At 33.7% G+C, this 18,801-nt stretch overlaps 1 protein-coding gene across 1 annotated transcript in view; it reads left to right on the top strand.

The window, feature by feature from the left end:
- LOC111620250 (LIM/homeobox protein Lhx5-like) overlaps nucleotides 1-10,486 on the top strand; it is a 69,639-nt gene extending 59,153 nt beyond the window's left edge. Inside the window, exons 5-6 of the mRNA XM_023362146.1 lie at nucleotides 7,483-7,672; nucleotides 10,479-10,486. Of these exons, the coding sequence (XP_023217914.1) occupies nucleotides 7,483-7,672; nucleotides 10,479-10,486 (198 nt within the window). The remainder of the gene's footprint in view (nucleotides 1-7,482; nucleotides 7,673-10,478) is intronic.
- The last annotated feature ends 8,315 nt before the right edge of the window (nucleotides 10,487-18,801 follow it).

Raw genomic sequence — 18,801 nt, 5'->3', positions numbered from 1 at the left:
ATTACGTAGATGCTTGTTCGAAAGTACAAATTAATAAAATAAAATTTTTTTAAAAAATTTAGATAATATTTTTATTCTATTCAGCATTATCTTATACATAAGAAGAAGAAGAAGAAGAAGAAGGCGAAGAAAAGTAATTAACAACAAGCAGATTAATGATAAATAACTTTAAAGAAAGGCATTTGATAAACTTGCAATCTATCTGTTTTTCTATTTTTATAATTAGATTTTTATCAGTAAATAAATTTTTTTTATATATATTTTTTTAAAAAAATACAATTTTAAAAATATTTACGCGCTAATTTCTTACACTTTTGCACTTTAAATAAGCGAAAAATACTAATTTCTTACCCCAAAAAAATGGATGAAAAAATACAAAAAAAAAGAGAAAGAAATTTAAGAAAAGACAGCTTTTAATTCAAGTTAAAGGGATCGTTTTTTTTAATAAAAAAATATATATTTTATTCTAAATCAATTTTCAAGAGAAAGCGTTAAAAATAGCTGTTATACGAATTATTTTTATTTTATTTTACTTTTTTTATATTCCCCCCTTTAATTTTATGCATGAACGAGGTGAGTAGCCTAAGGACAGGATAAGAAAATAGAATATATAAGTTCCCTTTTCCTTTTTTTTTCTTCTCTTCTTTTACATAACGAAGTTTTACACCTCTCAATACCTTATATATACACTTAGATTCGTAAGAAAAGCGTTAATTAAGAGGGTAAAATGTGTGTTTGTGTTTTTTAAATGTCGTATATTATAATTAAAAGGAGAAGAATAAAGAAAGGCAAAGTTTCTATGAGTAAAAAATACTTTATATTTAAGTTTTTGAATATAAAATGTTGGAAAAATTCATATAAAACATGAAAAGTTTTCGAAGTGATCCTAGTAAAAATATTCCTGTCGGCCTCATTCCCACTATAAGAGAGCAGATTTGGGAGGAGTTACATTTCTTCCGTTGGTCTGGGATTGGCTAAAGGTATAAATGATGGATGGTGAGTCTAGACCGATACGTCATCTTTCTTTTCCATTCTGCTTTTTCTTGTTTTCTTTCGTCTTACTTCCTCCACCTCGTCTGTTGGTTCCCTAGGCAACCGGCCGGGCGTGGTACGCGCCGAACCTTGACGTATTGCTGTAGGGTCTCGGAGGTTACATTTTGCGGCCGAACGGTTTTATCTGCCCCGCAGGCTGCATAGTTTTCTTCTAATCTACGTCTCTACTCTGATCATCCCAAGTCCAAAACATCCCCGCCTACTTACATGAAGGAACGCCAAGGAGAAATTGCAATCTGGTGATTTGATAGGGATTGGTTGACAATTTTCTGTCTGGACCAAATTATAGTTTTGGCATAATCCGGCCAGCAAAGTGATAAATGCTTTTTTTTTTTCTTCCTTCTTCTTTCTTATCCTCCCTTCTTCTCTCTCTTCTTCTCTTCACCGTCGTAACGTTTGAAAGAATGTATAAATCAGATTTGTTTAACGATGTATCTGCTGATATTTTTACTATCTTTTACTAAATTATCTGAAGTGTAATCAACTTTTCTTCTATAAAAATTCCAGCTGAAAAATCTCCTCTCTTCCTTCACTCAATCTTCATTGCTGTACAGGTATATACGTAAAAGTTTTAATTGTAATTTTACTTATTTTAATTAATTCTGTACCTTTAAGGTTTTCAAAACAATAATAAATCGGCAAAGGAAGACGTTCCGATCAGATTAGAAACCAGTTTTATACAAGAGCACAGAAAGTTGGCTTCGTGTTGAAGCTTTGGAGCCTTGCGGGAAAGCTGCATTTACACTCGTCCCTAAATTACAAATGGCACCGAATATCAATCTCAATAAATGTGACAACGAAGCGGGAAATATTTACAAGTGAAATATGGATAGAATATGCTTGATATTACACAAAAAAATCTTAATAGTTTGTTGATTGGAGTATCTAATTGCCCGACAAAAGCTGTTTCCAAAGGCTGAGTGAATCGAGCAGACGGCAGCCTCTAGATATCTAGCAACCAATCAATAGGCAGTTCTCTCCTGTCCATCTCAGCACGTGCCGGAGGGAGTGGGATGGATGCGAAAAGTACCTCCACTTCCGTTTAGTGATTGGTCGAAGTATTGATTACGTAACAAACGGTGCTTTCTCTCGGTTTTTTAGTATCTTTATTTTCTTTTTTTATATGTCATCTATAACATTTTAAGTTATCGTTCATCTTAAATGGCTGCGGGGGTAAAACGAAAGCAGAAATAAGGATTTTTCCGAGAGTAACTGAATGGAAAGATAGTGTTAAAAATCATTACGACGAATAAATGGTTTTATAATTATCGATAATCTCTTGGGATCTTAAACATATGACTGAATGTCAAAGGGAAATTGACTTGAAGGATGTTGATCGTCGAATTTCTCTTTCAACTTTTAATGATTATATAATTTGCCAGATCGTCAATTCTCCTTTTTAACTTTAAAAAAAAGGATTTAATAATAATAAAATAATAATAACAATAATAGATTCGTTTCAAAATCGGGATTTGCTCCACATTCCGATTAAGATAATAAGAGGCTGAGTATACGATGCAATGTGATACCCTTCGTTCATCGATCATAATCCTATTTTGTTATCATCATAATATCTCATCTAACAAAGAATTAAGCACACAAACTTATAAAAAAAAATATGCAGAAAGAATATTTTTACATACAACTCCATTTGCATGAATAGAAAATCTTTCTACATTTTATACTGTGTATATATATACACACATATATTTTCTCCTAACTCTCCACACGAAGATAGAAATTTATAGACGATTTATAGATTCCCGTTTTTGTTTTATTGCCTAAAATGCATACAATCAGTTATTTTAAACATAAAAGTACCATCATATATTGTTCTGGATGCTGTTATTGACAAGAATTCCGGAAATTTTCCCATTTTAATACTTAAAAACTGGATGGTTAATCATGGAAAAAATGGCACTTTTTTAATGCCTGATGCTCATTTTATATTAAATTAAATGGTTTAAAACTTATTATTATTATTTTTTTAAATCTTATATTGAAGGGTGAACTTAATACATTTCCATTTCTACATGCAATTTTGAAACAAAAGCTTTACCGTCACGACCTGTGCAATTCCAAAGTATAATTTCTCTCACCCGAATGGCATCCAGACCACAGAAGGAATTGACAGACTCCGATATTGCTACCGTCGGCCATTTAATCCGGAGCCAGTGGAGCGTAAGGCACGTTTAGGTCTAACGACTTGTTCTGTGGAGGACACGAAAGGCTGGGCAAGACCAGTACCAACCTCTGTCTCATCTATCATTGTCTCTGTCAGTGTGTTGTGGTCTGGCTCGTGTACACGCTGTGTCCAATGTGCTGGACATTGTGTATGGATACAGATGCCTAGTTCTGATTGCTCTGTTATTCTCGACCGGTCGACAAATGGATTGCCCAAATACGTCCTTTTAGCATTAGTATTATAGATGCATTTAGATATTTATCGGACCGAAGGGATTCTAAACGACCCTCTTTAACTTTACTAACACCTAACTTTTATCGTTTATGGCTACAAAAGGCATAGGAACGTGTTAAAAAAATGGAATGTTAACTAGATCGATTCTATTGGTTAGTTTAATCCCAGAATATTAAGCCCTGTTTAGGTATTTCTTTAATGGTCTTCAGCTAATCAATTAACTCGAATGTCAGCTATAAAAGTTAAAAAAAATCTCCACTTTATTCTCTAGAAGAGTAGGATTGCAATGCGCTTTGATTTCTTCAAAATATACAACGTTCTCCGAATGAAACAGTAAATAATATGAAAACATCTTGCATATTCGTCACTATTCTTCTCCACTTCAACTGATGGGTGGTTTAACGTGTTAACCACGTTACTATGACGACAGTCCAGCCTTCTGGACGTGTCCCGGAGCATCTCAGCCCCAAGAAACCCAAAACGCGCGATTCCTTCCTAGGGCCATCAGCTCGAAGATGTTAAGTAGAGGGTGTTGGGTAGGTGGTAGCGCAGCGGATTCATTAGCAGCTTCTATTGGGGTTGATAATAGTTAACGGGGCAGTGTATCAACACGGCAGTGGTGTGGCAAGTGGCGGCCGACTTGCCACCGTTGGTTGAAGCGTTATCGGGCCGACTGGCTGCCCGAGGCTATGCCAGGCGAAAACTCTACCTTATCGCAGGCTTGCAGGCAGACGGGGCCGCGGCAGACCCTAATCCCCACCGCTGGACTGAAGTTCTTATCGCCTTGTCTTCTCCATTTTCTGTCATCGATTCTGTGCGGCGCTTTCCTTTCATCCGACATTCGCCACAGCGCTTCTTCCTCAACTTTGCACCCTTCCGTTTGTTTTGTCTTTCTGCACCTTTTTAAGTTAGTGGTATCGATCCCGTTCCTCCTCCAGTTTCAACGCTTATTCCAATTCGGATAAACGCATTTATAATCTTTAAAATATCCTTAATTTAACTACTTCTTCGTCTTCTTCCATTTCCTACGCTTTAACTCGACTAAAATTTCAATTTTGAATACAAAAAAAGAAAAAAAAATGTATATAAATACTGCTTACTCGACGTTTTAAAACTACGCGCGTTTAACTGGAGTAAATTTAATTTTCGCCATTTAAAACCATACAAAAACTTAGTTTATTTTTTATATTCTTGCGTTTCTACTGAAGTAAGAAATTTAATTAAATTTTGCTTCTAGATTTTCTGAATTTGAAAATTTCTAGAATTTTTAAAACTTCGTATAGAGAGAGAGAGACTCTGAAAGTAAGACAGATTTTTCACGTTCAAAAATAACTAAGTCTAGCTTCTTCAGTTAGCTTTTTTAACTTCTTCTCAAGCTTAGAAATTTCTCTAATTATAAATCTAAGAAATTTTTAAAATATATTTTAGATTTTATTTTAAATTAAAGTATTTTTCCTACAGATTCTAAGCTAGGCCTGTAGCAAAAGATGATATATTTTTTTGCATAGAGTGGTGTTAGAAATATGTTATGAAAACTATCATTTACGAGTTTCTTGTATACCAGAAGCTTATTACTATAAATTTTATTTAATTTTATTAAGTTTTATCTACAGAAATCATATAAATATTCTTTAATGTAATAAATAAATAGGTCTATAACTCTCGACTTAAAATATGCGAAAGTTAAGAAACTAACAAAGAATTCCCCCCCAAATGGCTTAATATACATTTAAATTACTTAAATAAAAAGAAAATTTCAGTTGTTTTTAATTCTCAAGTAAGAAAATTATAAGCTTACACAATAATTTATTATCTGTTCTTGAACCTTTTTTTTTCCTTGCAAAATAACTACATCCAGCTCTTTGAGTGCCTCGCATAACACTTTTTATACCCCTGCACTAAGCTCAAGCTGCCAATAAGTTAAGTTCACAGCATTGCAGATGGTAGAAGAAGAGACAAAGACTTTTTTTTTCCCTATGTGTGTGTGTGTATCGAACTTGGCGCGACATTGGGCCAACCAAATTACACCCTTGGTATAGAAGGGCGCGCGTTACGGTCTCTTGCTTTCGAGATTAACCCGTAACCCTCGACAACCGGACTGCGTTAATAACGGTTATCTGGTCATCCCTTCTTGCAGCTTGGCCCGCGGCTTATATTTTGACAACCCCTTTCCTCTACAACCTTTGTAGGCCGTCACATGTCTCCATTGTTTTCAACGTATCATGCCGCTCACTTATATATTTTTTATACTTTACCTTCCTCTTCGGATTTATCCCAACTTTCTTCCTTATTCTGTCCGTCTACCTATTAAAATCATACCGAAATTTTAGGTTTTCAGACACTTTCCGGGCCAAAAAAAATATCCAATTTTTTACTAGCAAAAAACATTTAAAAATAAAAAAAAAGAACAACGCTCATATCTGACGTAACATCAACGTGTCGTTTTATACTTTTCAACGACGGCTATTGGTTTAAAAGTAAAAAACTTAAAACAATCGTCCAATAAACGACGATAATACACGCCCCCATCGGAAGAATTCAATTTATATCCGGGGGAGGAAATGTGATTGAAAGAAGGGTGGGGTGAAGTTAAGCCCTGCTTTGGCTCTTAGTATCTCTCTCTCTCGCTTTCTCTCTCTCTCTGCTGGTGGCAGAAACAGGAAAAAAAAAAATTAAAAAAAAATGGCTGAATATTTATCTAGGAAACGAAGCTCATTTTTATTTCTTCGACGCACTCCGAACGACGATTTGCATGTCTTTAAGAAGGGCGAACTCGTTTTACATAAGCAAATTGCTGCCCGAGTTTTTGACTAGTCTATAGTCTAAGGATGTAGAAAGACAACCTCTAGGGAATCTCGTGTGAAACAGATCAAACTTCTATTATTATTCAGGGATACAATACCTAATCCGCTCCAATCTTTTATATGCTAACATGATGTGATTAGCGAGAAAGATAAAAACACTATCTGTAGCAATAAACGACTCTTCTATCAAAAAAAATCATAATAAAATAAAATAAATTTTTCTCCCTTCTTTTTCTTCTTTCCTCCTACGAATCACTTTCGATAAATTAGTTATTCTTCTTCTTATTTTTTAAAAATATATATGCATTTATAGAGATGGATAAATTCGCACGTTTCTAAGGCCGAAAAATTGTATAAATTTGTTACTTTTTCTATGTTTTTTATTATCCTGAATAGAAGAAAAAAAACTATTAAACCTTATATCAGAACCCTTAAAGTAGCGTATTCTACGTTAAATAGGGGGGTCGAGTAACATTCAAAAGTAACGTGTTCTATGTTAATAGGTGCAGAATTTGTTCGGTTTTAGTGACAAAGTATAAGTTCTATCTACACGAATATTTTAAATATTTATTTTATTCTATTTTTCTGTAAATTAAACATCGTGCAGGAGTTTAGAATGGCGCTAAAGTTACGCGAAGGCCTATCATCTGCGTTAAAAAAAAATCGATTTTACTGTGGAAATAATCGAATTTTTTTGGCAATTTTATATTGATTTAACTCGAAACGTTCAAAAATCTTAAAAGTCGTGTGTACAAAATTGTTTAAAAATCGTGAAATTCAAGGTGATGCTGAAATGGTTGTAAGATTACCCAAGTGTGAAGATGTCATTAAATATTTCAACTTTATTATGGAAACAATCAAAAAATTTTTTTAGCAAATTATTAAACAAATTATACGAATTTACCTTAAAATATTTTTTTAAAAAATTGCTTAAAAATCGAGAAATTTAATGCGAAGGATCATAAGATCATCCACGTGTGAAAATAGTATTAAATCTTGCAATGTGCCATTGTTTCTAACTAGAGTAACCAGTATCAACGCGCTATTAATTCCAACTTTTTAAAAACTAGATTATAAAAAGTTAAAAAAAAAAAAAATTGAAATTATCTTCCCCCATACGAGATTCACTTCATTAATTTCTGTCATCCTCCCCGTCTTCGGGGGGACCTTTTTTTTTCCTCTTCTCTTCTGCTTCCACCTGTCCAGGTGTGGTTCCAGAATAGGCGGTCTAAAGAAAGAAGAATGAAACAACTGAGTACTTTGGGGGCCCGACGCCATTTTTTCCGCAGCCCCAGGCGCGCCATGAGACCTTTACGACCGGGTATGTCGCCCGATGGATTGGATGACAGTCCGGAAATGGTGGGAGCACCCAATTCCGGTTTCGCCTATTTTTCTGGTAAGTTTATGATTTATTCGTTTAATTTTTAGATCTAATTTCTTATTTATCTTAATTAATCTTTAATTGTAAGCGGTTAAGCGCGCTTGGGGCAATGGTTATTATTATTATTTATTTTTTAACTGATAAACCTTGCCTGGGGCACGTGGATTGAGCTCGGTGTTGGATTTAGTAAGCATTTTCTACCATTAAATTCTAATAAAACCTCTAATTTTAAGAATTATAACGTGTTTTTTTAGCATTTATTTTGTTTTTTTTTGTTACTCGCTTCGTAAACCCAATCACACGTGTTGAAGCAGGGTGAAGTTTAGTAGCTTAAAATTCCTCCTGGAATACAAAAATTCCTGATTTTAAGAGTTGTAAGAACAATTTCTAGTATTTATTCTTAACTTTAAATTTCAATTTTTGCGTATTCTTCGTTAATCTTCATTAGTAAGAGCAGCGTGTGGCACGGTGAGATTTTATTTGGGTGGAGTTTAACGTGGAGTTTAGTGTAGCAAAACTTCGTTTTGCCAAAGCCGACACACGAAAAACACTTATTTTTTTTTTTTTTTTAATTTTAAAAGAATTTTATGCAGTGTTAGGAGACGAATTTTAATTTTTACAACGCAATAACCATTTAAAGAGCTTCTTGATTACATTCACTCCCTTGGTCGTCGCCCCTTAGTATATTGAGTGAGGGGCACACCTAGAACGATCAGCTCGACTTCTCCCATCCCAATCCTTACTTCAATCTGCTGTTAGAATGCGGGTGGGCGTGGCTTAGTTGGAAGAGTAGGTGGAGCCGTTACCAAGGCAACGTCCTTGAGAAGACGGGAGACGTTTTCTAGGCGTGGCTAAGACGGAGACTAGAGAAAGGAGGAGGCGGTTCTCAATCAGAACGTCAGACTATAGCGTTGAGGAAAAACGAGGACAATTTTTTGCAACATTAATCACCAAACTGCGCGTGAAGGGAAGACTAATTTTTTTTTTTCTTTTTACTTTCATCCTATGACCCAACCCCTCCGACTTTATCTGGACCTCAGATCTTGTCTGTTCTTTTTTCTACTCCTTGTAATCTCTTCCTTTACTGATGGCTTATAAAATATTTTCTCTGATGAAAGTTTATGTTCCCGTCATTTTTAAGTGTTATTTTTTTTATTTTTTTTTATCCTCTCTAAATTCTGATGTTTTAAACTAAACACTATAAGAATATTTTCGTTTTAAATCGTTTCTTTTCGTTAATTTGATTCGTTAGAATTATTTATTTCGCCTCCTTGAATGAGAAAATAAGTGTTTTAATGGCTTTTAATAATAAATTCTTACACCATAAAGGGGATGAGTCGGGATGAGAGAGACTCTTTGATGAAGATTTGTATTAATTCGCAAGTAAATAACCGATTTAAATGCGAAAATTCACTTAAATTATAATATTTAGTTGTTAAAACATCATTAATTTAAATTATTTTCTCTAAAATATATGTAAAAATCCTCGATTTTAGACCGCTCTGTAAAGCACGAAAAGTGACTCGAGAATCCTTCAATTTTGGAAAAATAGGTAGAAGAAATTCATTTTAATCATTTTAAAATAAATTTTAAACATGTAATCTTTTATTATTATTAATAATTTATTTTGTTTTTTTTTAAAAAAAAAGGAAATTTTGTTTTATATTCCATACGCAATTTTAATGATTGGGGAGTTTACGATAGGAGGCCATCTCTCTTCATTGGATGCTCTCTCTCTCTCTCTCTCTCTTTCTCTCTCACCAATCTAAACTTAAAGCTATCAACATTTATCTTTAAACGCCGTAAATCCATTACCGAAAACACTAGTTCAATTTATTGTAAACAAACCTCCCAATCCACAAGACTGTATCAGACAGTTAAACACCATCATGAATACAAGACTAGTTACGTTCGCTGGACTGGGGTTCAATGGCGGAGTGTTGAACTCGCCCACAAATCATGTCTGTCTGGGACTATTTATTTTAAAAGTCTATTATCTTTCCACCGTACCTTCAGCCATTCTAATGAACGGCTTGCAAAAGGCGAAGGGGGCGAGCGGGGGGTTGGAAATCTTCTGCTCGTGATCCCTCCCTACAACGTCGTTTTCCCTCCCTCCCCGTTTCTGTTTTACTGAACGTGAGTTGCTTTCTTTGTTCGTTGTCAAATCCGAATCTTCCTGGCTGGACTGAGGAAGTTTGCCCAATTGCAAACGAGATGGTACGCGTTTTTTTTTTTTTTAAGGATGGGATAAAACTAAACTAAAACCCCTGACGTAACACACAATGCCAATATGGAAATCAATTAATTTTCTATAATATTTATAGTTTCTAATTAAAGATAAGAATTATCATTCGACTTGTTTACTGATCAAATTTGTTTGATTGTTTTTAGTAGATTTATGGTGACAAACTGCTAATAGGATACTTAATTGTTGCCTTGTTTTAATCGTGTAAACGTTTTCTCTTGTTTTAAATATTCAATTTACTTAAACTTTAATGAATGATACGGGTTTAATGAATCGTTTTCTTAAGATTCTAATGAATATTCTATTAAATTATTTAAGATTCTAATTATACATAACTAAAAATTTCTAGTTTTTTCCTCCTCTCTCAATGAATGGTTTAATTAAAAAAAATTATTTTTTTGGATTCTAATGAGTGATAGATTATTAAAAACTCTAAATAGTTTTCTTAATAACGTGTTTACAGTGTTCTAACGAGTTATAAACCATTAGTAACGTGTTTAAAGCCACGCAAACCAATCACTTAGGAATTTAGTATATTCTGAAAACATTTTAAAGGATTTTTCTTTATATTTTTAGGAGATTAATTAGATATTTAGACTAATATCAGGAATATTTAACATTCTATAATAGTTTACTAAAGTTCTTATGGCTTAATAAGCTATAATACTTGCTATTAACTGGCATTTTATATATCTGTACAGTGAGGTTTACTGAATGTTAAGCTAGAAAAACGCTGTTATAAATGTTATAATCGATTATATAACATTAAAATATCTTTAAAATATCATAAATATACTTTACATAACTCTAATAAGTGTTTTAGAGTTCTAGTAAATGGTAATTCTACGTTTTCTTACGGTTCTATAGAGTTACAAGAGTCTAAGGAGGTGCCGTTTGAGGGTTATATTTAGGTTTCTGCTCGATAATTTACAAGTAAAATGGTGTTTAAAACTCTAATATACTAAAAAAATCTTCATATTCTAAACAATTATACTAATAGAAATCCTTATAGAGTGACGTGTTACTCGTGGTTCTAATATATGATGCGTTACGAAAAATTCCGTTACAGTCGTAACAAATGCATGAGATTACTTTAAAAATGTGTAAAATAATCAAAATAAAAACATATTTTAAAGCAGAAACGATTGATGTTTCAAGATACTCGACTGTTTTCTCAAGGGTTTGTAATGAATGATACAGCTGTATTGGCTGTAACCAATAGGAAGAGTTTTTACTGTCGTATTTTTAATTTGTCAAACAGGATTATACAATGGGAAGCGATATTTCTTTTTTTTAAAGCCGCTGTCAGATTTGATCTTTAACCTCAACCGACTAAGGGTTAGTCGCTTCGTGACATGTTTCAACGAATGCGTGGGTGAATGAAAAAACATAAATGGAGGAGCTTGGAAAACATCGTCAAATGACTGATGGTGTTTAGGTCAGTGGATAATCCTCTATTCCGGTTTGTAGATGTTGTGAAATATAGGATAGGCCTACTTGTTGATGTGCCTTCCTCATTTATACGCCAGCATTTCTTCTGTTACACTTTCTATCAAATTGTTTTCTTTCCCCCCCTTTCTACGCTCCCCTTTCCGTAATTTCAAATCATCTACTTATATACGGGGTGGCCCAAAAGTCAGTTGAAAGAATTATTATTTTTTTCTTTTTCCAAATACTCCTTTCTCGTAATTTTAATGCTATATATACGCAACGCTCGTTTAACCGTGCGAATCGCTCCGACAATTTATCACTTTGTCCTTATTTCTACTCTCCTTTACCGTAATTTTAAACGTTATACTCACACGAAGGGGCGGTCTAAAAGTCAGTTAACCTCTAGAGAAGGCTTTAATTTTTGTACTAAATAACGATGAAGTGTAGTAGTGCGGAAGAAATTTAGTCTTTCCGATACGTTAGTTAACGACTTTTGGGCCACTCTTAATGTGCATGTGACGCAAAATTTGGTTAACCGAATCCATTGTATTCTTCTATATAAATTTCTCTACATATTTTCGAATGTTTACTCTCATTTTTAACGTCGTCAACTGTCAAGAAGCGAATTATTTATAAATTCTTAGTCAAATCTGTCTTTTATTATCGGGAGAAGTCGTTACAAGAATCGAGTCAAACGACAAACTCACGTTTTAACTTCATCACTCAAAACTTATTCTTTGCTGTCGACATTTGCTCTCGATTCACAAAAGAAAAATTCCATCTTTTTCTCTCCTCTTATCTCGAACGACATTAAACAATCCATCGATTTCCGATACGTACTTTTTGCCTTTACACTTTTACCAAAAAGATCGTTTGGGGTTGCTGCTTCGTTCGTTCGGAATCACATGAGTTAAACACAGCCTGCGGAATTATATAAGAACCTTCGAAATTACGTATTTTTATTTTCATTTTTGTCCTTTCTATAAAAGCTATTAAGTATCGGTAAGACAATAACTCGCAGCTAAGAAAAAAAAAAGAAGTTACCCTTTGCGCTCGCGCCTTCTCGTCTTCCTTACTGAAAAAAAACATGCATTTTTCGTCCTTAAAAACGACTCCTTTGCCCAAATTTCTCTACTTTTGTGTTAAATCATTCGATTGTATTCGTATTTAACTCAAGAAATTCGAAAATCATCCGTTAAAATTGAGAAATTTGCTATTATACTAAACGTTTTTTTGCTCTATTACGTCGCAACTTTTCAAGCGCAAAAATAGCAAATTTTTGATCAATTTAATTGTTTAAACGAACGTTTCGAATGCCTAATTAATTAATCAAGCTATTTACAATCGAATTACTCAATATTTTAATTATAAAAAGTAGCAATAAAAAAATTTCGTTATCTTGAAATTTGATGAAAAATAATCAGAAGTGTTTGAACTCGACAATTAATTTTAACGAAAAACAATCTTTTTTTTTTCTGTATTATTTTTGTTACCGTAATCGTTATTTTCCAGTCAAAGTGATCTTTTGTCCAGAAAAATCAATCATTAAACCTCCTTTTTTTTTGTTGGCAAGAACCTTTTGTACATGTGCACTTCTATACGTGACTGGATTCCACCTCTCAGTCGCAAACTTGAAGTCGGTTCTTTACAATCGATTCTAACGAATAAATCGTCCAGACAAAAATAAAATAAATTTACAAAGAAAAATAGAAAACTAAGAACCATTTCCAATGAAAAAAAATAATAAAAAATCACGGATCAGAGACGATTTTCATCATCTCTGATCCGTCATTCTCCTCATCCAAAACAACGATTTATCATCTTCTAAAGCTTAATTTTTGTGGTTGATTTTTTAAATCCTTTTCTTTTATCTTCTATATTCTTATAAATGTAGGCCAAATATATAATATAAATTCTCTACAATAGATGCTAGATTATGTGATATCGAAGGAGATTCACGTTAATTGCATCGTTTATCCTGTTACTACAGTCTACTGTATGCAGTTATTTTTCAACTGTTATGAAAGTATAACTTAAAATCCATTCATATTATGTTTTATTATTATATACATAAACTATTTTTATTATTTTTGATAATTTACAGTTAAAATTGTCTTCTAAAAACTTCAGTAGAATTCGGGAAGTTGTAGAAACTTTAGCATTCTTCTTCGGATTTTTCGACCTTTCCCTTAATTATCAAGCTATTATTTTTATATATTATGCACTGTTGACTGTTATATCTATACGTTAAAATCTGTTTTTTATATTAAACAAATAGATTTATATAGAATTTTAATATATAAATAACAATTTATATATTTACATAGTTATCATGCATAAATATGGTATTTCAGGAGATTTTCAATAGAAAATCAGGATAAAATAATTAAATTTTATAATTAAAACAATTATTAGTCTATAATTAATCGTTTTGTATTAAATTTACATTAAATAAAAATGATTTTTTAAAATTTTTGATAGCTCTTTATAGAGTAATAAACAGTTTCTAGTGGACGAAAACTTTAATTTTGTGTCTATTTTTGATAAATATTTCTACAAACTTTCGAATAAAATAATAAAATTGTATATATTACACATTTAATCAAGCTTTAAATAAAGATTTAAGATGGTTAGAATAAAGTAACTAGTAAGAGAAATAGTTTTATAGCCATATACTTTAGATAGAGCCTATATATTTAAGTAATAGACTCTATAGACTATTGTTTCCTGCAAATTTAAAGTAGAATGAGAGATTTGCATTGCTAATACTACTTCAAAATAAACTGTATGTATATAAATCAGGTCAATTCTGAAATGAAATAAGTTTTAAACAAACCTTAAGAACTTCTAAGAATACAGGCCCTTTTATAGAGGAGATAGACACGAATCTATAGTGTCAAAACGAAATAATACCACTTAAAAGAATTTAAAATGTTAAATTTAAACATAGACTTTATATTTAGATAAAAAATTATGACTTTTCAACTATAGTGTTACGATCTTATTCCTGTTGTATAGAATGACTATGCCAATTCTTCTTTATATAGAATTAGTATATTGTCTCTACATTCTTCCTTCTTTATATATAACTAATATATTGTTACAATTATCTTCCCTGTTCTGTGTACAGTACGACTGATATATTGTTACAACTGTTTTCCTCTTACATAACTAGTAAGTCACACTACTGCTTTCGTCTACCTCTTTTTTATACAACTAGTATACTGTTACGACCTTCCCTCTTTATATACAACTAATACATTGTTACAATCTTTTTCCTCTTCTACATGCGCTATTACGACCTTTCTCCTTTATATACAACTAGCTCACTGTTACGATTATCTTCCTCATCTATATAGGCTACAACTAGCTCATTGTTACGATCATCCACCTTTACATAGAACTAGCGCATTGTTACGAATCATCCTCCTTTAGATAGAACTAGTGCATTGTTAAGATCATCTTCCTCATCTATATACATCTAGCTCATTGTTACGATCATCCACCTTTACATAGAACTAGCGCATTGTTACGAATCATCCTCCTTTAGATAGAACTAGCGCATTGTTACGATAATCTTCCTCATCTACATACAACTAGCCCATTGTTACGAATCATCCTCCTTTAGACAGAACTAGCGCATTGTTACGATCATCTTCCTCCTTTATGTATAACTAATTAAACCTTGCCAATGTTATTATATGACTTTTTATAAGTAGTGTGAACGGTACACGATACGAAAATTATTTTCAAATCGGTGTCACTTCGATAGTATTAGTTACATACAATTTTTATTGTTCGGGTATCAAAACCCGACATGATTTCACCACACCTACCGATCACGCATCTTCGTGTTGCTTCTACCTCAACGTTACGTTCAAAATACTGTCGTTTAAAATAATAATAAAACTGATATGGCTCATACATAATTTCTTGCACGTACCAACTCTTTTTATCTCTTGTCCACTTTTAACGTTTATCAATAACTCTCGATTAATGATGTATATCTACGATAATTAAGGCTCGAGAAAGGGGTAAATGACATTTTCCACTCTGTAAACGTCTTTTGTAAGATTTGAAATAGGCCTACTTTTTTTAGAAGCCAAATTTATCCTTAAGTAAGTCCTATTTTTCCGTATAATCCAATGGTTTTAACCTCAATTTTCTATTGTTACGCTTAGAAGACATGCGTTAGAAACGTAGAGATGGTTACGGTATTAGATGTATTAAATATTAAAGAATTTTTAAAAAATACATCCCTATATTTTGGCTTTGTGAATCACCCATAAGACACTAGGCCATTTCTCAATCAAATATCAAACAGATCATGGAAATGTAACTTTGTATGTTTCATCACTTCCTTCTGATTTCCTTATCTGTAAGCTGGTCACTTGTGATACATAATATGAGCGACAGGCGGAACAGATTTCTATTATCCTGGCAAAGATGTTGCTCTTTCTCCTCTTGCTCTTTCACTAACTTTCGCCTTGCTTATGTGATTCGATTCATTCTCGAACATTTCTTTCCATTGTTTACTGCTGATAATATTATCTTTTAAAGCTTTCATAACTATTTTACACTATAACGACGAAGTTTCGCGGCATATTTAATAAGAAAAACGATAAATAAGAGTTTAAAAATCTACATTTTTAGCCGTACTTTACTTGGAATCTTCTTCAGATCCAATTTTCGCGAAGAAATTTCCGTATGTTCCGGCCGATTTTTGTGAAATTATAACATATACCGGATCGCAAACGGTAGTTTAGTGGCAATACAGTTCCCCCCTTTTGTCTATTTTCATCAAAACAACTTTAATAACACAATAAAATGTTTACCGCATAAACTTTATAGAAACCCAAATTGGAATGTTTAAAGACATCTCAGCGAGAAGATAAAATAAAATAAAATAATAAATAAATAAAAAAAAAACACAGCGAGACCCAACCAGTGGTTGTAGCACACGACAAAGTAACAGGTTTACATTGATCTGGTTGCAAGCACGCTACCTAACATAATTACAGCACGCCCGAAGGCCTAGCATCACGCAAAAGCACGTGTCCCTAGCGTGCGTGACCGCATTGAACGGGACCACTGGGTGCACGCGGTGCGGCCGGAAGTTCTCGCGGGACTTCGCGATACCACCCTAGTAGGCCCGACGAGGTCGGGGGAGAGCAATAAAGTGGACGTTAGTGCTAATACGCGGTGCGTGCAAAGATCATAAACTTTGAATAATGTGGGTGACCGCCTGTTTTGTTTCGTAACAGCAAATCTGTTGGGAGCTATCAATACTCGAATTTATTGTACTACATCTAGAGATAGTTTGGCTATAGAAATGGTTCCCCTTCTAGTAAATTACACGGAGAAAAATAAAAAACACACGAAGAATGGCGCTCTCGAACTCTTATCGAACCGTTCGAAAATGCCCAACAGATAAAAAAAAAAAAACGAGAATAAACTGGGTTCTTGCATTGTCATTCCATGGTTTCTGGCAGTTATATAATATACAGAAAACCCGCGGGTTTATATGTCCGTCCTGAAGTGGAAAAAAAAAGTGTGGTGGCGCTGGCAGACTTTTACTTCCCCTAGCGGGCATTTCATCAACTAGCCGTCAACTCGGTGGGACATCGAGGACCGGGGGATGACAGGCATCCCACAAACTGCAGTCTCGACGGGTGGTGGCAGCTTGGTCTCCCGCTGTTTTTCCCCTTTAACAAATCGTCAGGTGGAAGCGTAACTATTTTTTATATACATACATATATATATATATTTTTGTACAGGGGTTGGCGCTATTTAACGTGCAATTTCGGTTCTTATTGAGTAATAGCGTTTTGACATGGCCGCTTACCGGATTACATTCAATTACATGCATCTGACAAATTCACATATGTTAAAAATTAGGCCATTTAGGATTTGAATAAATCCATTATAACCGCATACGATAATGCCCCATTGCAATATTATTACTGTATTACAGAGAATTGGCATTAAAGGACTATTTTTAATTCGTTCATTTAACATCGACTTTAAGGCAAATTAGTTGAAGGGGATGGAAAAAAGCAATCGGCGGGGGAGTTGGTTTTTATTTTATTTTATTTTTTTTTATACTTTCGAGAGGGCGCCGTCGGGATGATAGAAAATTAGATGCGAACTGTTAAGTGGTGTCGGTGTTAAAGAACAGTGCCACCTGGTGGGCCGTGCCGGCTGGACATCTGTAAGTTCCTGGCCCGACACGGGGAGCGGAAGAATCAGCTAGCGGGGAAGGGGCGTTCGACTGACAGAGACAAATGTGTGTTGCCCGTTTCCTCCCTTCCTTTTGTTTTCTAGTCTAGTCTAGTTTGGCCTTTGGACTCGGCTTCGGCCACACAATATTCCCACCAAACAGCCCATCTAAAATCTGCTCGGGGCTTTCTTCAACTATGCGCAGCAGATTACTGGACCTTAATGCTTTAGTTCCCGTTCGGGGAACAAGATGTAGGAATTCTCTAGAATTATAAATGGAAGTTTTGCCATTCCAGAGAAGGGGGGTAGGACTAAGTAAAAGCCTGAATGTAAATAGTCTATCTCTTTTTACCTTTAGCTTTCTAAGTCTTAGTAAAAATGGAATACATTGCATACATTGTAGAAATTATGTTTAACACTTACGTTGGAGATTAAAATCCAAAATGTCTCCATTACTTTAAAAAAAAAGAAAAGAAAAGAAAAATTAAGGCTAAATTTAAGAAATGGCAGAAAGCATTTCCTCATAACATCATTCTTTAAGGGGAAGCTTGAGTTGCAGGCGTTTTTTTACATTTAGATGGCTACGAATTATAACAAATACTCCGTCATTCATCCGCCATTTTGTTTCTAGCGAACATCGAAAATGATTTAATTCAAAATTTCAAATATTGTCAATTATAAAAATGAAAAAGATCTTTAACCGTTTACCGTTGGACAAGAAGCGCCATCTGTCAACGAAGGCAGATATTAGCAACGCCTTCTTCAAAACTTTTTCCCAGTGTTTTTAATCATAAAAAAAAGAGAGCGGAATTTACCTTTGAAGTAAGTAGCTGCGGGCTATGTATAAATATAGAAAGATAATAAAATTTACTTTTACTTATTTACTGTTATCTTTTGGAATAATTGAACAAAATTCCAAGCTGATGCAGTTAGAACAAGGGAAGGGAAAAGTGTATATATATATATATATATATACCGGATCGCAAACGGTAGTTTAGTGGCAATACAGTTCCCCCCTTTTGTCTATNTTCATTGGATGCTCTCTCTCTCTCTCTCTCTCTTTCTCTCTCACCAATCTAAACTTAAAGCTATCAACATTTATCTTTAAACGCCGTAAATCCATTACCGAAAACACTAGTTCAATTTATTGTAAACAAACCTCCCAATCCACAAGACTGTATCAGACAGTTAAACACCATCATGAATACAAGACTAGTTACGTTCGCTGGACTGGGGTTCAATGGCGGAG

This window comes from Centruroides sculpturatus, unplaced genomic scaffold (genome assembly GCF_000671375.1).
Source record: "Centruroides sculpturatus isolate CEXI.00-Female unplaced genomic scaffold, Cexi_2.0 scaffold4, whole genome shotgun sequence".
NCBI lineage: Eukaryota > Metazoa > Arthropoda > Arachnida > Scorpiones > Buthidae > Centruroides > Centruroides sculpturatus.
The sequence above is the reverse complement of the archived record's forward strand: the minus strand, read 5'-3'. Positions and strand labels throughout refer to the sequence as shown.